The sequence below is a fragment of the Palaemon carinicauda genome, chromosome 17, assembly GCF_036898095.1.
Source record: "Palaemon carinicauda isolate YSFRI2023 chromosome 17, ASM3689809v2, whole genome shotgun sequence".
Classification (NCBI taxonomy): Eukaryota; Metazoa; Arthropoda; class Malacostraca; order Decapoda; family Palaemonidae; genus Palaemon; species Palaemon carinicauda.
This window is the reverse complement of record NC_090741.1, coordinates 59,037,079-59,057,529: the sequence shown is the minus strand read 5'-3', so window position 1 is coordinate 59,057,529 and position 20,451 is coordinate 59,037,079. Positions and strand designations below refer to the sequence as shown.

General features: G+C 43.3%; 1 protein-coding gene across 1 annotated transcript in view; it reads left to right on the top strand.

Annotated features, from left to right (window-relative positions):
- The window catches only part of Cand1 (Cullin-associated and neddylation-dissociated 1), a 48,998-nt gene extending 33,223 nt beyond the window's left edge, over positions 1-15,775 (top strand). Inside the window, exons 11-20 of the mRNA XM_068391087.1 lie at positions 6,043-6,197; positions 6,602-6,862; positions 7,128-7,296; positions 7,929-8,065; positions 8,890-9,050; positions 9,666-9,864; positions 10,959-11,216; positions 11,410-11,598; positions 13,404-13,648; positions 14,336-15,775. Coding sequence (XP_068247188.1) covers positions 6,043-6,197; positions 6,602-6,862; positions 7,128-7,296; positions 7,929-8,065; positions 8,890-9,050; positions 9,666-9,864; positions 10,959-11,216; positions 11,410-11,598; positions 13,404-13,648; positions 14,336-14,606 — 2,045 coding nt within the window. The 3' untranslated portion in view covers positions 14,607-15,775. The remainder of the gene's footprint in view (positions 1-6,042; positions 6,198-6,601; positions 6,863-7,127; positions 7,297-7,928; positions 8,066-8,889; positions 9,051-9,665; positions 9,865-10,958; positions 11,217-11,409; positions 11,599-13,403; positions 13,649-14,335) is intronic.
- Positions 15,776-20,451: the final 4,676 nt, after the last annotated feature.

Sequence of the window (20,451 nt, the reverse complement as noted above, 5' to 3'; positions counted from 1 at the left end):
GCTTAACTCTCGATCCTTTGGCGCGTTGTGATTCCACGTGTTTCCAGCGTGGGGACTTGTGTTTTTTCTGCGTAGTGCGTTATCGCTAAGTGTTCTCAGTACGTTCCCCTTGCGTATATCCAGTGTTCCTGTAACTCGATAGTGTTGGCTCTTCGTGTGCGAACGATGGGGCATGTGCGTCGTTGCCCTGGTCCTAGAGCAGGAAAGTCGTGTGGGGCTTTCCTCTCTAAGCCAGAAGTGGACCCTCATTCCCTTTGTTCCACGTGCAGGGGTAAAGTTTGCTCCTCCTCGGACACGTGTCCGGAGTGCGTAAGTTGGGACGGCATACAGTGGGTACGGTATAGTACCAAGAAGAAGTCGTCGTCTAAGCGTTCCCCCAAGAAAGTGAGTGGCGTATCCTCGTTACCGTCGGTCAGTGATCGGTCCGACGAAGCCTCGGCCTCTCCGTCTCCTTCGCAGAGGAGCGGGCATCAAGCCCCCTGTGTTATAGTTAGCCATAGTGTTCTCCCCGGTGAACCCATTGTGAGGGAAGAACCAAGGGCTGGCCCCTCTGGAGAGAACGGAAAGGCCGCTAGTGCTTCGGGTGAATCGGGCCACGTGGCAGGGGATCACGCTTCCTCAGAAGACCCAGTGTGGGGCAGTATTGTGATTTCTGAGTCCCCCCCGCCCTCGTGGGCCGGTGCGTCGGGTTCTCCCCCTCCAGAAGACAACCACGCTAGAGTTCGCCGCCCGAGTAGCGATGCCTTCGGGTGGAAATTGCCGAAGACTCCGGGGAGGTCACCGCTAAGGATGGACGTGTCCCTGGGCCCCTGGCCTCCTAGCAGGGATAGAGTAGACACAGTGCCCTCGATCTCTACAGCGGTTCCCGAGGACTTCCTTCAACATCCTGTCTCGGACGATCGACGGCGAAGAGCCTCCCCCGCGCATCACTCGAGCAGTCGTTACGCGAGGAACGTGGCGCCCTCAGACTCTTCGGAGGCAGATTCATCCTCCGGAGGAGAACGCAGGGGGAAACGACACCGGAAGAGAGAGCGGACCGATAGTGATCGTTCCTGCTCCAGGTCGAGGTCGCGGCACAGCAGGAAGCGCCCCCGCTCTCACTCCCGTAAGTACAGGAGGGATGTCTCTCCCGGCGGCGAATGGGTTTACGTCCCTTCAGGAGAGTCCAGAAGGCACTGCTCTCCAGACTCTCGGTCCAGTGAACGAGCCTCTAGGTTGTCGCTGCCTACGCACAGCCTAGAACCGCTAGACCTGCCACACAGGAAGGACCTCGCTCTTAGGCACAAGTCCTCGAGGCCTCCGGTTCACCCCGCCCTGCCTACCGCCCAAGCACGGCGCCCCCGCGCCAAGCCGAGGCCTCGGCCTCGGCCGACGGAGGCGAGGCTTCCCCGTCGGAGGACTCCGCCTACAGAAGGGTGGTAGGTCTCATCAGAAGGCTCCATGGAATTCCAGAACCCTCGGCGCCTAAGGTGAATGCCTGGAGGTCTAGCCTCCTGAGATACACTCACCGTGACGCCCTGCCGAAGTCCTCCCTGGCCCTTCCTCTCGCTCCAGACCTAGTACTGGGACAAGCATACATTGACAACTTGGTGGCCAGCAGTGCGGAGGCCCCCAAGTCCCAGAGTGCCTCCAAACTCCTCCAAGGTCTCAAACCACAGGGCAAGGTTTATATCCCGGAAGGACGGCGCCCAGGTCCCTGTAGGGTGGACCCAGCCTTGGACATCCTGGGACAAGGCGGCTCGGACGAAAGGGCCTCTTCAGCCCCTGTGTCCTTCTCACCCACTGAAGCCGGCATGATGGAGGAGATGTCAAGAGATCTTGTGAACGTCTCCTCATGGCTGGACTGGTGGGCCTCCACGTTGGTTAACGTACGAGCCTCCACAGACCCCGACGATCCTGAGCAACAAGGTCTCCTGACGGACCTTCTCACCTCCGGGGGGAAAGCCCTCAAGTTTATGGCTTATCAAGCGCTCTCCTTGACGGCCAACTGGGTCCTTAGAAAACGGGACACAGTTCTTTCTAAGTTGGCAAGGAAAATCCCGGACAGAGAGGCCCGAGTGGTTTGTAGCCTATCCCTAGGAGGTGAGTCGCTGTTCCCGTTGAAGGAGCTAGAAGTGCTAATGGAGAAGGTGTCCAAGAGGAGAGAGACCAACGCCCCCAGACAAACATCCTCCAGGAGGCCTCCTTACAGGAGATTAGTCTCGGATAGTGCCGTGACTCCTCAGGCCACCCCCAGCTCTTCGAGGAGGGACGCCCCCTCCTCCTCCTGGACAATAACTCCACAGCCCTCCCGCAGGGGAGCACCAGCTTCTGCCAGCTCCTTCAGGTCAGGTTACTCCGCCTCGAAGAGAGGCAGATCAGGCCGCCCCTCTAGGAGAAGGTAGAGGAAGAGGCCCCCTACTCCCGCCCAAGCCTCGGGTTGGGGGATGCCTCAGACCACATTGGCAAGCATGGAAAACGCATGGGGCGGATGCTTGGACGGTGTCCGTCCTGAAAGAAGGCTACAGGGTCCCCTTCATAGCGGATCCACCCCCTCTTATTCCAGCCACCCAGACAGAATGGTTGGCTCCCAGGGACCCATTGAAAAGGGCCACCCTGCAAAAAGAAGTTTCCTCCATGTTGGAGAAGGGAGCCATGGAAGAAGTCCTTCTCCCAGGGCCAGGCTTCTACAGCCGCCTGTTCCTGGTGGAGAAAGCACCGGGGGGGTGGAGACCGGTGATAGACCTGTCGGCCCTCAACAAGTTCGTCAAGAAGACGAACTTCAAGATGGACACACCAAATTCCGTCCTTATGTCCTTGAGGGAGAAGGATTTTATGATGACGATCGACCTCAAGGACGCGTACTTCCAGATTCTGGTCCACCCGTCGAGTCGGAAGTTCCTCCGGGTAAAATGGGGCTCCCAGATCCTGCAGTTCAGGACCCTCTGCTTCGGCCTGTCGACGGCCCCTCAAGTGTTCACGAGGGTCTTCGCGACGGTCTCAGTTTGGGCTCACGAACGAGGTATCCGCCTCATCAGATACCTGGACGACTGGTTGCTCCTTTCCAGCTCAAAGGCCCTCTTGGAAGAGCAAGGGAAGGACCTCCTCCAATTCTGCAGGAGTCTGGGAATCATTATCAACCTGGAAAAATCGAACCTAACTCCATCCAACAGAATGGGGTACTTGGGTATGACGTTGGACACCGTGCAGGGGAAGGCCTTCCCCTCGGAAGACAGGATACAGAACCTCATCAATATCATTCAGCCGTTCCTGTCGGAGCTTCCCAGGAGGGCGAAAGACTGGCAGAGGCTGATAGGTCACCTGGTCTCATTAGAGAAACTGGTTCCCCAAGGGAAGATACGGCTCAGACCCGTACAATGGAACCTCAAGGCTCTATGGTCCCAGACAGACTCTCAGAAAGCGTTGATTCCAGTCCTTCCGGACACGAGAGCAGCCTTAAAATGGTGGCGATGCCAGTCGAACTCCCTCAAGGGGATGCCCCTCGGGTCCTGTCCCCCCGAGTTTCTCCTGTTCACAGACGCCTCCAGCCTAGGGTGGGGAGCCCACCTGCGGGAGGAAACAGCAAGCGGTACCTGGTCGGAGACCGAAAGGCAGCTCCACATCAACGTCCTGGAGCTAAAAGCAGTACAGAAGGCATGTCTGCACTTTGCAAGTCGGTTGAAGGGAAACACCGTGGCCCTAATGTGCAACAACGCCACGGTGGTAGCCTACATAAAGAAGCAAGGTGGCATGAAGTCGAAGGAACTGTGCGACCTCACCATAAACATCCTGCGTTTGGCGGACGAGCACCAGGTGATACTTCTAGCAAGGTTCATCCCCGGGAAAAGAAACGTGCTAGCCGACGGCCTCAGCAGAATGGGTCAGATAGTAGGGACGGAGTGGTCCCTACACCCAGAAGTGGCCAGACTCATCCTTCAACGCTGGGGCTCCCCGTTGATGGACCTCTTCGCAACAAAGCTCAACGCCAAGCTACCGGTCTATTGCTCCCCGGTACCAGACGAAGGAGCAGCCCTAGAAGATGCCTTCCAGCACAAGTGGGACAACCTGGACGTATATGCCTTTCCCCCCTTCACGCTGTTAAGGCAGGTGCTCAACAGAGTAAGAACCTCCCAAAACCTAAGGATGACTTTGGTAGCGCCCTGGTGGCCGGAGAGAGTGGTTCACGGATCTAAAAGACCTGGCAAGCCATCCGCCTTGGCCTCTGCCCCCCAGGTCAGATCTGCTGAGTCAACCTCACTTCCTCAAGTTCCACGACAACCCTCTCTCTCTTCGCCTTCACGCCTGGAGACTATCGAGCGGCTCCTGAAGAAGGAGGGGTACTCCTCCGCCACAGCTAAGAGGATGTCCCTATACCTAAGGAAATCCTCTACCGTGGTCTACCAGGCGAAGTGGGCCGCCTTTACGAAGTGGTGCGCAGCAAAACACATAAGACCTCTTAAAGCCTTGGTCCCTGACATAGCTGACTTTCTCGTGTACCTTAGGGATAAAATAGGGATGTCAATCCCAGCTATTAAAGTAGTACGAGCAGCCTTAGGCCAAGTCTTTCTCCTGAAAGGCATCGACCTGGGGACCTCGAGACACATAGCGATGCTGATTAGAAGTTTCGAGCAGTCCTGTCCTCCTCAAGCCAGGAGAGTGCCCAGATGGGACCTGGCCAAGGTTCTGAAAATGCTGTGTCGTCCTCCCTTTGAACCCCTCAAATATATCGGGGACAAAGATCTCACCCTCAAGACAGTCTTCTTGCTAGCCTTGGCTTCAGCTAAGAGAGTAGGTGAGATCCATGGTCTGTCCTACGACGTGGCACACTCCAAAGGGTGGAGGGAGGTATCCTTCAAGTTCGTACCCTCCTTTGTAGCAAAGACTCAGAACCCAGCAGTCTGGGACCCGAGGTTTGAAGGTTTCTCAATTCCGGCCATCCCCAAGACAGGCAATACGGAAGACCTGAAGTTATGCCCAGTCAGGACGCTCAGGAAGTACCTGGAAAGGACGGCTCATCTCCGCCCAGGTGCCAAGAACCTCTTCGTCTCTTCAGGTGTTAATAAGAAGCAAGTCTCCAAGAACACTATTTCCTTCTGGCTGAGACAAGTCATCACTAGGACTTATGAAGAGGACAAGGTGGCAGTACCGGGCACTCCCCGCCCCCATGACATCAGAGGCCTGAGCACTTCCTTGGCCTTTGAGAGAAACATGGCAGTGGGGCAGATCCTACAGGCCGGCACTTGGTCACACCAGTCGACCTTCACGGCCCACTATCTCAAAGACTATTCAAGAAAGTCTTTGGATGGATTCTCCATTGGGACAGTCATCGCCGCCCTCCAAGCTGTGTAGCGGCAGGCTAGAAGACGTCCCCAACAGTGAATCGACTCGTCCCTACTTCTTCAGGAGAAGATTCAGTAGAGAAGATGTTAAGAGGTAAGTCTTAAAATATAAGCGTAAGGTTTCCGCAGTTACCCTCTATCCGCTCTCTGTACCCCCGCATTCCGTAGCCCTCCAGGCACTATGTGCCAGACCAAGTGGCAGAATGGCTCTCCCGCCTCCTAAGGTGTAAGTCTCCTATAGAAAGTGGTTCTCGCTGAGTATATTGTGTCGGAACAAATCAAAAATTTTAAACAATTTTTATTTTTCCTAACATACTCACCGAGAACCACTTTCGGGTAATGGCCCTCCCGTCCGTCCCCGAGTGCCATTCTTCCATTGCCGAGTTGGGCTAAACGTCGAACTTAATGAAGATGCTGACCCGGGAAGGCAGTGATCTGCCCTAATCCTGCCCACAGGGCGAATCCTGGCGGCGGGGGTAGAAACTATATGGAGCGAGATAGGGGGTTAACGCGCGAAAATCTTGGTCGAGATTGAGAGGTCAAGTGACTCTCCTATAGAAAGTGGTTCTCGGTGAGTATGTTAGGAAAAATAAAAATTGTTTAAAATTTTTGATTTTCACCTTGTGGGGGCAAGTACTAGCTCATCATGTAGAACTGAAGAGTTTAGTCATTTTCAGGGAGTTATAGGACTTGAGGATAATTTTCAGTATTTTTCTTGTTTCAGATGTGGCTTCCTCTTTTGACTTTACACCATATACTGGGGATTTATATCATTGCACTCTGGCAAGATTAAGAGCAGCTGATTTAGATCAGGAAGTGAAGGAGAGAGCGATTGCGTGTATGGGTGAAATTATTTCGCACTTAGGAGATCACTTACAGGTAAGATCTATTTGTCTCTGGAAAATCTCTCTGGTTTCTTAAAATCAGTCTGAAAGCTTTATATTTTTTAGTTGATTATATTTTTTAGACAATTTTAAGGCCCCAATTCATTTTGTTAATAAAGTATTTTAAATGAATGTAAAGTGAATTTAAGTTAGGCTTTAGCTATACATAGTATTCCCGTTACTTGTAAGATATCTTTGAATGATCAAGTGTTAGGTATACTGTTTAGTCTCTATTACTTACTTGAAGGATAAGCAATCCTCAGAATCTTCAAGTTTTGTTGTTGCAACACAGCATTGCTTGTAGAAAAAGAAATTTTTTCCCAATTTGAAAAAGTGTGAAGTATATTAATGTTGTCATTTTGGTTGTCATAATCACCATTTTGTTCTCTTTTTCCATAGGGAGAACTAGGTACTTGTCTACCAATATTCTTGGATAGACTCCGCAATGAAATAACAAGACTAACTACGGTCAAAGCACTCACGAAGGTAGCCGCTTCACCGCTGAGAATCGATTTACGTCCCATATTAGCCGATGCACTGCCCATCTTGTCTTCATTTTTGCGGAAGAACCAGAGGGCATTAAAGTTGGCTACACTTACCTTGTTAGATAACCTCGTTACCAATTATTCCACAGCCTTGACACCCCAGATGTTGGATAAGGTATGATCACATATATTGCTGTACAATGTAATGTTTTCCTCATGAAGAATAAGGATGAATTTCTTGAAATAACAAACATTTGACATATGGAATGACAAATAGGACATTCAAATGTGATTTAGCCTAAAGGACAAATGAAAAACATTGACAGTTATTGTTATTAATATTCATTAATGACTTTTAATAAATTTATTATGTAGACCTGATTATGGATTATTTAAGCAAGCAATGATATGGTACATGTATTTGTATTTCTTTTCTTTAGGTACTTGTAGAACTTCCACCCCTTATCAATGAATCTGACCTTCACATTGCCCAGTTGTGCCTCATGTTGCTCACCTCTACTGCTAAGTTGCATAAGTCATCCTTGGCTAATTTCCTCCAGTTGATAATGCCAGACGTTATGGCACTCGTCAGATCTCCCCTGTTACAAGGTGAGTTGTTCACCACTGGTGATTTCCTTTAATATATCCCAAGTATTGTCTCTTTTTTTTCAGAAAAGTTTAAATGATTAAATATGAAAAAAGTAACTTCTGAAAATGACAGGAATGCAAGTGTTGAAGTACCTATGGTGTAAATATTGATGAGTAGCAATACAATATTAAGAAAGTATAGTCAATATTTTTTAGTGAGGCACATTTGCACCGACTCGCAGGGGTACCCTTTTAGCTCAGAAAAGTTTCCTATTAGCTGATTGGTTAGAATTTTGTTCAACCAATCGGTGATTAGGAAACTTATCCGGGCTAAAAGGGTACTCCTGTGAGTCAGTGTAAATGCGCCTCATTAAAAAAAAATGACTATAGGTACGGTATAGGTAGATTTTTTTAATAGATTATGGGAAAATTCAAATTTTTTTTTTCCTTAGTTGATGGAAGAGGGTGGACGTTACTATTTTTTTCGGTTAATGGACACTGTTGTTACAAAGGCCACATTTATCGGTTTACTGTTGTTGAATTGAATGTTAACTGTAGTGCAGAAAATGAATGTTTCATAACCTTGTAACATTTGTTTAATGTTACTCTGGGGAGAATACAATTGAGAATTATAATTGTTTTTTTATTCAAAGGTGGGGCTCTTAAAGCTATGCAAGACCTGTTTGAGGCAGTGGTTCGGGCTGGTTTGCCAGGTTTGGAATATCAAGATATTCTCAACCACCTCCTTGCCCCATTGGTGTCACCACAGTCTGCTAACATTCATAAGCAGGTAAGAATGTGCCAGATATTGTTTTTGTAATTGATTGCCTTGAAGAAATATCACTAATTGATAAAATTAATTGATGATTGAAGTCGGATGTAATAATCTAATTCACCACAAATTGTATATTTTAAGTTGGTTGATAAGAAATGTACTGCTAATTATGCATTCCTTATGCTCAATGAATAGAAATTAAGACAGGAATTATACATTGAAGGATACTGTTAGATGATGTTTTGAACCTACATTTATATGGAAAATAGCTTATTAGTGAAATCAAGAAAAACTTTCGATACATGTCTAGAATATCTGTTTTACAGTACAGTAATCTGGTGATCTGTTCCAATCCCCCCTTATAGCTGAAAAACTTTTAAGTAGGTACAGAAATCTATGGTGTATTTGTTTTCATTTTTATATTATCTTTATAAATTTAAATTTTTACAAACCCCAAAGAAGGCTTATTTTTTTACCCCCAAAAAATTAAAATATGAAAAATATAAATGATCTGCCCTTAGAAACCTGCTAGATAAAGAGGAGGCCCCTATATAGATTTTCTTATATATTTTTCTGTTTATTTTATCCCTTTTTGTTTATGACAGATGTCTTTTAAAGTATTGTTATAGGTTTATTAACTAGAAACAGTGTGATACTCTTTGTTCCAGTCTTGATGTGTAGTTGAGAAGGGATCATATTGATTATCACGAAAGATCATACATATTACGAAGTAGTACAAGATGAAGTTTGCATGTCTGCTTAAATGATTCTCTTGCAGATATGCAATCTCGTGATTTCAGATAAATAAATAAGTTAAAATTACCTTCTTTTTTTTTCAGGCTTACCATTCAATGGCAAAATGCGTGGCAGCTCTTACCCTCACACACCCAACTGAAGCTGTAGGGGTTGTTAACAGGTTCCTTATGGATGTAACAAACCCAAGATCGCCAACTGTTCAGTCATTTTCACTTCTTGCAATTGGTGAAATTGGCAAGCATATGTAAGCTTACTGGATGTTGTTTGTTAATATGAGATGTTATCCATTTCATACTTAGTTTAATGAGGCGCATTTGCACTGACTTGCAGCGGTGCCCTTTTAGTTCAGAAAAGTTTCCTGCTATCTGATTGGTTAGAATTATCTTGTCCAACCAATCAGCGATCAGGAAACTTTTCCCGAGCTAAAAGGGCACCCCTGCGAGTTGGTGCAAATCTGCCTCACTAAAAAGAATTGACTCTAGTTATTTTTAGTTCTTGGCAACAGAATGTAGAATGCTCCAGTGCTAGGTAAATCTGGTGACCGATTCTTTTAGAAGATTTCATAGTTGTCTTCTGTTGACAAGTTTCTATTGTAAGTAAAGGTGGTTGAATTTTATTTCGCTCGAGTCGCATTTTGTAGTCACCGTCACTGAGATTACATGGAAGGTTTGAAAATTTTCCATTCACTATTTCTGTATCATTTAGCCCTAATTACATAACATTATTAATCTAAGTCTTGCCAATTAATCTGCAAGTATTAATAGGAAGAAATAAGTATGTTTAATTTTCACTTGAGATGATACAAGATTATCTCTTAGTGTGCAACTTTATTAATCACATAATCATTTATATTTTGCAGAGATCTTAGCAGTATTCCACAATTAAAAGAGGCTGTCGTGGCATCCTTTAGTTCACCGTCTGAAGAAGTCAAATCGGCAGCGTCGTATGCCCTAGGTCACCTTAGTTGTGGTAATCTCCAAGAATACCTACCATTTGTTTTGTCAGAAATTGAGGCAAATCCAAAGAGACAGTACCTTCTCTTACACTCTTTAAAAGAGGTATGCAGGTTTGATTATGAATTTTGGCGTTAAAATACTGATTTATGCATCAGTTTTGTCATATGATACAATTAATTTCATAGATTATTTATGTTAGTACAAAATTCTATTTCGAGTAATCATGAGTCGGTGAACAGACTATTTTTGGCTTCCACTACAAATCCGTTATTTAGAATTATCCCAGTTTTGCTGTGAAAAAAATTTGGCACTTCACTTCTTTTTGAAGAGAATTGGCAATAAGTCAGCAAGTTTGCACATACAGATATCTGTAGTCCTCCAAACCGCTAATGGCTTCTATATTAATATTTTATCAATGTTTTCCAGTGTATTGAATTTTCTAATTCTGGTATCTATTCTAGATTTCATTCATTTGTAATCCCTTAGAAGTCATTGTACATGTGCTGAAACATCTATTCTATGTCCTCGAAACTTCTGACAAGAATCCATCCCCATGTTCTTTTTGAAACCTTGGGTCTGTACATATCTTTTGTCTGGAGTTCCCTTGTCCCATCAAATTCCTTTCCCTTACTGAGCATGAGCAGCACAGTGTGTCCCTGTAGAGATTGGTATCTAGTTATTCTGTAAATAAGCAAGTAATGAGTTTGTGATTTAATTCACAATTATTTTTTTTTTTTAATGTAAAACTTTTAATTTTAATCAGATAACCTTTCTACTGACTCCTCAAGTGGACCAGACTACACAAAAATAATTCAATAACTATTGTAGGCCTACATTACTATAGGCACATGCAGGACATGATCTTATTTTTCATCTATTGTTCAATCATGTTGAGGATTCACCTGCAATGCACACGTTGACTTATGTTCAAGTAATAGGTTTGTAATAGAAGAAAAATTATTGAATTCTATTTCGAGGTATATAAAGGTGGGATTTCTTTTTATCTTGAGGTTCGATTTAGAATGATTATCAGTGGGTTATTTTATGCAGAACTACAGTATATCTAGTTTTTCAAGGACTTGACTTTTTAAAAATTGAACTCGATATTTGTAGTGGTAGCTAAAGTTTAAAATAAAATTAGTGTATAGAATTGAAGGTTTTTGAACAAAACTTATTTCACATTTTTAACATTACAGATCATCAGTCTTCAGAGCAAGAGTGCAGAGGGTGTTAAGGTCCTGCAAGGGTTTGTTAGTGATATTTGGACTCAACTGTTCAGACATACCGAGTGTGTGGAGGAAGGGACACGTAATGTTGTGGCAGAGTGCCTTGGAAAGCTAACGCTAATTAATCCATCCGCCCTTCTACCGAAACTCCAGGAATCACTCAAAACGGATTCGCCTATGATGAGAACTACAATTGTCACAGCCATTAAATTCACAATATCTGATCAAGTAAGGAAATACCCAATGAATACTCAATATTTGCTCATTTAAGTTTTATTAAACATAGAATGACATTAATACTGAACATTTAGCATTATAAATCATTGATATATTAGCATTTACCTTGACTTTGTTTAATGAGAATGTCTTCAAATGTATGTGGTTTACTTCATTTATTAAGAATACTTTCAAATATTTGTAGCCATCGGCAATTGATAGCTTACTACGACACAGTATTGGTGATTTCTTATCTACGCTACAAGATCCTGACCTCAATGTTCGTCGTGTTGCACTTGTTGCATTTAATTCCGCTGCACACAACAAGCCTTCACTGGTTCGAGACCTTCTGGACACTATTCTTCCACAGCTCTACAATGAGACGAAAGTTAGGGTAAGTTATCTTAAATTACAACAATTAGAAGTATTAAGTTCTTAACACTGAATTGTCTTAGGATTGATATATGAATTCTACTTCTTCTTTGTCTTCATCTTTTCCCACTTCTATGTGGGGTCAATGTGAATTGAATTGAATATAGGATTTAGGCATTAAGCCAAGCACTGGGGCATCAAAGGCCATTCAGCGCTATATAACGAAAATCATTCAATCATATCTGTACACTCACACCATTTAGTATCATTTTAACCTTTAATACAAATCGTAACACTTTCATACAATAAAATCTAGATGTGAAATAAATAGGGATTAAAAGGGTAAAATAAATAAATAAATTAATAAAATCAATTATAGCTCGTAATATAACCCAATACTTTGTATAAATTTTCTCAAGTTCAGGGTATTACAGTTTTCCCCAGTATATCTCTTAAAGGTTTGTCCTGGAGTAAATGTGTCCTCCACTGAAGATTAAAAATAGGACAATTGACTAAAATATGCTTAACATCCATTGTCACTTGACAGGTATTACAAAGAGGGGCCTGTCTCCCTTCCCCACTCTTCATTAAAATGTTTCTTGTCAGCTTTCTCCATCTACCTCTGTCCCACACTTCATCACCGGTTAATCCCTTTGATTAAGAAGGTCATCCTTGATACAGTCCATCCACCTCCGCTTTGGTCTCCCTCTCCTTCTCGTTCCCTGTACCTCCATTTCCATCACTCTCCTCCCAATATACTGTTCATCTCTTCTCATGACATGACCATACCACCTCGGTCTACTTTCTTGGATCTTATCTGATAGTTTTCTAACTCCTGTGGTACCCCTAATTACCTCATTCCGTATTCTACATTGTTTGATAAATTACCTCATTCCGTATTCTACATTGTTTGATAAATGTTAAAGATTGTTTTCTTGAATATTCGTTTTGTATGATTTCAAAAGTTATGTTGGATATATTCTAACATTTCATTTATAGAAATAAGGTATGGCACATACACAAGTTATACTTGGCCATACAGGATGTTTACGTGGAGAGCACAATTTTTCTAAAGAAAGATTCAAAAAGTTTCTTTTTCCTTGCGTGCAAAGACAGACATTTCAATCGGTTGGTTACCGTAGACAAACTTTGGTTAGCCAGTTTCAGGATGGTCATGGTAAAAAGTGACATAATTATACATAAACAAGAACTGAAGTGCTAAACAAAGAATAATTGCTTATGTTTTAGTTCATTGAATAGCATTTGTTAGTTTCAGAATTCTTTTGTATACAAACTTGCAATATTTACTCAGTACAGTTTTAATGTTGGGTAGAATATTATTTTGACATGAAGCTTTTGGTATTTTTTTACTCAGTTCTTTGATCACATTGATTGTTGTAGGAAGTGTATTTAGCAGGATATTGTCAAATGTCACTTTATCTGGATTGTTTTTAACTTAAAACTCTTGATGTTCACAAAATTGTTTGCATTATATCATATAATAAATACAGTACAAGTATAAGCTAACTCGTTCCAATGTAGTGTTTTCTAGAGATTCAAATTTTTTCCTTAGTACATTATTGACACGTATCTTAAAAGAATTCCATTCAAAATCACTCGAGTAATTGGTTTTCAATCTTGGTCATTGGTTTGCAAAATGGTGCAATTTTTTTATGTTTAACCTTTTCAGCATAACTATATCATATTGATAAGATTGCTTAATTCATTTTAATTAGTATAAAATTATTCTTATTGTATATATAGCAATTTGTCTTCAAAATTACTGTTATCACATGGTAATATTAACATTTATAATTTCTATTACAGAAAGAACTCATACGCGAAGTTGAAATGGGTCCATTCAAACACACTGTGGATGATGGTCTAGACATTCGAAAAGCTGCCTTTGAATGTATGTATACTTTACTAGAAACCTGTTTAGATAGAGTCGATATCTACGTTTTCCTAGAACACGTCGAAGGAGGACTTCGAGACCACTACGATATCAAGATGCTCACTTACTTAATGCTTACGCGATTAGCCCACTTATGTCCTCAGGCTGTGTTACAAAGGTATGTCTTAAAATTTTTTCCATTCTCTAAAGGTTTGTATTGAAAGCACGAAATTAGCAAAATTTTTCAACATTAATGTTTGAATGTCATCAACCATGCAAGTTAGGAGTCATTACTTTTTTCCTTTGGTGGGAGTCTCACCTTTCTTTATTGCCTGAAACATGCAATAATAACCATTAGCGTAATCTAAATCTGTTATGTCAGATTTAGGTTTACTGTCTCTCCCAGAACTACATAGAAGAAAGAGTAAATGTGGCTTTGGATGTTGGATATACTTTGCAATTTTTTCATTGCTTTGAAGATGGTCTTTGATGATCCACACCATTACTGTATTGATATTTTTACTTAATACGTAATAAGGTATTGCAGCATTGCACTTTTGAAAGATTAACTAAATAGCGGAACTTGTATTTGATTTCTTAGATGAAAATACTGTACTGTATTGTACTTTTGGTATGGTCAAGAATCTCAAATAGTTCCTACATTTGATACAGGTATTGGTTGGAGAATTATGCTTTAAAATAATAGGACGCTGAAACTAGCTTATTTTAGGTGATTAGAAAACATTAATTGAAGGTCCATATGCTTAGAGTAGTTCAGAAAACTAAAATTACCTTTCAATATGATCAGGTTAATTGAATTTTCAAGTTAATTTCAGGACTGTGTTAAGACTGATTTTATTTTCAGGCTCGAACGACTGGTTGAGCCACTGCGTACAACTGTAACAACTAAAGTGAAGGCCAACTCCGTCAAACAAGAATACGAGAAACAGGACGAGTTGAAACGTTCAGCCATGAGAGCAGTAGCAGCTTTGCTAACTATTCCAGATGCTGATAAAAATCCTCAGCTCTCAGATTTTGTTGCTCACATCAAGTCAACTCCCGAATTGCAGTCCCTATTTGACTCTATTCAACGTGATGCTTGCCCCACACACGATGCGATGATGGATTTAAGTTGAATAAAGTTGAAATATGTATGAGATGTTATTGACGCTAGATCAAAACTTCGTGTGAAATAATTTTTGTATACATGGTTTTTCATTTTTATGAAACTGATGAGCTTGTATACAAAATTTGTTAAGTTATAGCATCGCGATCAGTGGAGTCTTGGTGCGTTCCTGGTGGAGTCCACAAACAATAGCTAGCTGTTACATATACCAGCACTGTTGGCCATTTTGTGAAACTCAAATATGGGAAGTGTCCTAATTCATAACGTGGAAATTTCAAAAGTGCTTTCATATAATCATCAGTTGGGGTTCAGGCTGTATTAGTGAATGTGCTCTAAGCAAATTTGGCTCCTGGAAACGAGTGCAGTGGATAGAAGCGGTTATAAAAAGGTGACGTGAACTAGTTCTTGAATATGCCTCCTAAATAGTGAACTAGTCCTTAAATATGCCTCCTAAGTTGAAACAAAAAAAAAAAAATGTTCGAAGGTCACTGCTGTACCTAGGTAATGTAAATTTTCAACGTTGTTATGGCTCAGGTCTCTCTAGATACATTATGTACATTTTAAAAGATCCTACACTTAGGGGGTTGACCTTAGGTGTGTATGTAAACAGCCACTTTTGTTCAAGTCTGTGATTGAGTCAATCTCCCTGCTTGCTGTGTTCTGTAAAATTTGCATTTTAAATGCATTAATTTTTTACATTTCTTTCTGATTCCTGATTCCCAGATTAGTACCTAACATTATATATAGCTTTTTTGTATTGCCAGCAGATATGATCATCAGGTTTTGTTTGGTTGCATACAGATGTTTAGTTGAAAGAAATTTGTTTAAAAAAAAAAAAAAATAGTAAAAATAGTGTTATCGTTTTCTCAAGCCCAGCACAAAAAGTTTGAAAATTAAAAAAAAAATCAATTGGTTTTAGGTTTATTTAATAACATCTCAGTACAGTATTGTGATATTAACTAAGAACAGGTAAAGTGATTTTGATTGTTATTTATGTTATTATTTTAAGTAAGTTCATGCCATTATTTTATTTCTTTATAAATATCCATGTTGCCACATAAAATTTATCCCATTTAGACTGTTACTCATACCGTAATTTTTTTTTGTTTTTGTTTTACAGTGAAAGTCAGTCTGTCTTGTATCTAGATTTAATACTTGTAATATAGTATGAACTTTCAATATTGTTTTTATGTCATGTAAAGTCCTTTTTGTACTTATTTTCACTTGATGCAGCTTGAATACAAACGATTTCAGCTTTGAAGCTGGAAAATTGACGTTGAAACTTTTTCATGTGATGGTGGTACTTGCTGAGGATAAGCCCTGACAGCACAGTACAGACATACTTCTCTGCTGCCTCATAGTGACTTCTTGATTTGCTTTATCTTTCAAACTGAGTTCCTCCTTGTATGGATACCCCCATGTGCGTGGACATTAGATTTTCAATGGTATTCCTGGTCGTAAACGAGACAGGTTTATGCGCAAGCTCTCCGTGGCTACTCAATGTTTGTACTTTTTGCCAGCGGCTTGACCGTTCGCTGTCGTCCCCCTTTACTTGCGAACAGTTCAAGTAGTTGCCATCTCTGCAGTGGGTTATGGCAAGAAAAAGGGTAAGAGATTCTTTAGCTTGACCTTGCAATACCCAAGCTTTACTCTTGTGCTTTTCAACCTTCTGTATCTTCTTTGGGGTTTTCAACCTTCTTTGGCTTTATCTAAGTATGGGCTTTGCAAGAATTTAGGTGATGGTAAACGATACTGGCTTGTGCTCGGGGCCTGCATTAGGAAAGGCAGAAATATAACTTTCCCCCATTGAAGGTGATGCTGTCTTCACCTTGGAAGTTCACCTTCTCTTGTACCAAACGATGATGACATGTACAAGGATTTGGACGATGACGACATGTACAAGGATTTGGACCGGCAAAAGTTGTGGTCTTCCCTGGGATCTTCCCTGGGAATTGATGGAATACCATCTGTAGAGAAGATGGAGACGGTGTTGGTTTATGCCCGAACTTATAGAACCTCAATTGTTGCACCCTCCTCATCTGCTCATCCCCCCCTGCTTAATTGGCAACTCCTTGCCTGCTGTTCCATTGGAATCTGTCCTTCCCTGCTGCAGTATCACATTTGCCGGTTCAGAGATCTTCGACTCTGAAGCTTGGCAAGATGGAAAAGAGGTGTTAAGCAACCCTTTCTGCGTCGAAGAATATACCAGTAAATACTATTCCACCAAAATTTTTTGAGACTTTAACCAAACTTTCCACGCAAATGTGCGAGAGTTGTGATGCAGCATTGAACACTATAACTGCCCAATAAGATGTATTGGTATGCGGTACAGATGCTCACACACCTGGCACGCACGCTGTCAGTCGGAAGGAAAAGCTCTGAGCTCTTCCCCTTCCTTCATCAGTTTCAAAATCAAATTGTTCCAGCGTAAATACAAACCATTGTCCTTTACTTATAGATGGATAATAGCAAAGCTCAAAAATGGCAGCTTAAATTTGTAACAAGGTGTAAACGACCGGTAGGTAATCATTGCACCCTGTCGGCATAATTACTGTACCCTGTCAGCAGCAGGAGGTAACCCCCACTGTAACCTTGCTTGCATTTAAGTTGTTGGAGTGAATTTGCTTCTTTGCCTGGAATGTTTTTAGCAAGTTCTGCTTTTCTGTAACTTTGAAATTAACTTCAACTTTTTCTTTCCAGCTTGTTGTGTGCGTGTATTATCATGCTGATGTGTCCAAAGTTATGCCACCCAAGACTTGCTGTACATTTATGAGCAGTGTTGGGGTTCATCCTCTCGGGTTATGCCGGGTATGTAGCGGCGTTTATGATCGGAATCCTCTCCGTGTAGTGAATCACCATCCTCCCAGTGGGTGCTATTTGGCAGGAGGAAGGAGGCTAAAAGGGATTCTTTGCCTTATGGGTCTTCCTCAATGTCTTAGTAATTCTGGCTGGATGCTTCTTCCTCAGGGACTTCCCCTTAACCTCTAATCTAGTGGCCTCCGGGCAATTGGGAGTGATAGTCCTTCATCACTTGGTCAGGCCCCAGGCCAGGAGAATCACGCAGTTGCTCCTATTGAAATGACAACGGTGTCGCTATTTATCCACTGTTCCTTCCTCTCAGAGAGCTGATGCCCTTCACTTACTGTAGCCTTCCCTGAGTATTGTTGGTTCTCCCGTCAGAGGATATACTTCAACGGTCCTGGAAGAGAAATATTGCCTTCCAGTGGATGCATCGGGTTCCTCATTAAATTTCTCCTTCTGTAGCTGATGTCTCCAAAGATCTCTCTTCAGGGCTTCACCCTTGGGAACCTCTTCCCCGTCATTAGTCTCCTACAGTGGCTGCTCTTCCTCCATCAAGGTTGTCATCAAGGGAACCCCACAGCTCTTCAGATCCTGCCCTATGAGCTAGGCTTCGTCATAGGCACGATCTTCTCTTTGGTAGGAGCCTGTGGGCTCTCACAGTCAGCATAGACCCTCCCCTTGTCTCTCCTCTGCCAGGCCTTTGGTTACCAGACCTTCACCTTCAAAGTCTACTGCTGCTGGACCTTCTGCTCCTGCAGACGATTATTCAGACTCTGGGAGCCTCCCAGTTACCACTTTTCTTCGCCCTTTGCGCAAGGTGTGCTCTCCTGTAGCAGATCAACGTTCCTCTGGGGTCTTCCTCCTCTCACGAGCCTGCCTCCTCCTCATCACCTCAGATGTCAGTAAAATGTCAAGCTGTCTCACCTTGCCCCTTGAGCAAGCACTTCAGATCGTCCCCAGAGAGGTCCTCCCTGTGACCAGAGGATCGCAGGACTCGCCGTTGTAGTCAGCGCAGACACTTTCCATTTGAACCCAACCATCCTTCACCTTAGCACTAAGGACATTCCTTGCCATTGCAATCCAGACATTTTCCTTTGCTGCATCACAGATGGCCTTCAGGGTGACCCTTGCCCTTGCATCTGCATTAAGGCATGCTTCTCAGTGGCCAGGATTTTCTTCAAGGATTACAGGTCTTTCTCCTGCCCCTCACCCCAAACAAAATCCAGTTTCGTACAGAGAGCCAGGATACTGTGGACGCCTTTTCTTCCATGAATTGTCACGTATCAGAGGAAAGGTCCTCTACAAGAGGGAGGCAGTGGCTATAAGTAAAATCATTTAGAACCGAACTTCTCCAGACAACGCACAGGCGCAAACTTAAAGGGAGCGACAGAATTACAGAATTGAGCATGCCTATCCTGAAAGAGTAGTCCTCATATAAGATGCAGACATAGGTGACACTAATACAGCGAGAGGCTGCAAGACCCTCTCTTCCAACTGCAAAGGACCCATCATCTCCTTGGTCATCCCCAGATGCATCTAGGGAATTAGTTTCTGCAAGACGACATTGCAGGAACAGGGTGCAAGTTATTCCACCTTGGAAGGGCCTTCCAGGCCGAGATATCACAGAGGCTCCCTGTTGCCAAGAGAGATTGCTCACACAAAAAATTACAGGTTGATCTCGCTCGAAGCATCTCTGGTGCCCAGAGACCCTCATATCAGACCTTCCACACCATTGTCTCCTTTTTCAGCACTCTCTCAAAAGAAGGAACCGAAGGACAAAGTCAGTCAAGAAAGGTACCTCTTCAATGCGTCTTCAATTTCTCAGCTCACTTCTGGAGCCACAGATGTCTAAGAGCCAGTCCCTCAGAAGGAAGCCGATTCCCCTTTGAAAGAATTGTCAGAAAAATTAGCAGATGCACTCTTTATGCCAGCTAAGACCCTCGACTGATGAAGGGGAACCGGAATCTACAGTTGATAAAAAGTCCATCCAGAGAACGGGATTAGGGAATCCTTTTCTTTGTTACCCAGGAGTAAGTCGGTTATTAATCTGCCAGCACCAAACCCAAGTAAGAACTAACATGGACATTGAGGGCCAAGTATGTCTTACAGGCATTTAAAAAAAAAAGAGAGGGGGGGGCGGGCGGTCCAGCAAGTTTTCATGGTTGGTCCCCATTCAGCTCCCAAAGCAGAGGAAGTGCTACACAATCCTGGAGCCTAATTTACCTCCTCTTCTATTGGATCCCGCTGTAGACAAGATGAAACCCTTGGTTGTTTGTCGACAGGTTGTCGTCCATCCCAGTCTCTCTCAAACATGCGGAGTTATGGAGGCCATCGCGATGAACACCATGCAGACTATCTCCAGGATTCATAACTGGTCCAGCACAGTGGGGATATCTTGTGAATACATTAAACCTCTCCAACACTAAGAAAAGAAGGCACTCAAGGACATTGTTCTTACAGGGACCAGAGCAATTGAGTACTTGATGTTTCAGGTCACCTCCCAGTGGTCAACTGGATTCTCAAGTGTCGAGAGGCCATCACATCTATGCTGCACAAGAGAATCGGCAAGCAAGAATGCATGGATCTGAGGACTGCCCTATTAGACCATCCTTCACTGTTCCCCTCGGACGCATTCAATGCGACCGCCGACAAATGGAGGAAGGAGACACAGGATCGGGTAATGCGATGAGCAGTGTCTTTCAAGCAGCCACTGCCTTGAAAGCCGTCCCATTCTAGGTCTTCAGTCAAGACACTTTCGTCAAGGAGACCAGTGCAGTGAAGTTTAGCTCCGACATCTACCCTCCTGAAGAATCCCTCCCTGGCCGGTAACGTTCCGCCAAAGGCCGAGGGAGGGGAAAGGGAAATCAAGGCATTGCCGCGACGATGGACATCCCCCCGACCATCAGGGAGTAGGAGGCCTTCAGAGCAATTGGAGGAGGTGGTGATTTCAGGGGGGAGAGAACTCTACTGTCTAAGACTTCCAGACTGGATTCCTCCTTAAACGATGTTGCTATTCTATTGCCAGGGGTCCCAAAAGCATCAAGTCCTTCCTT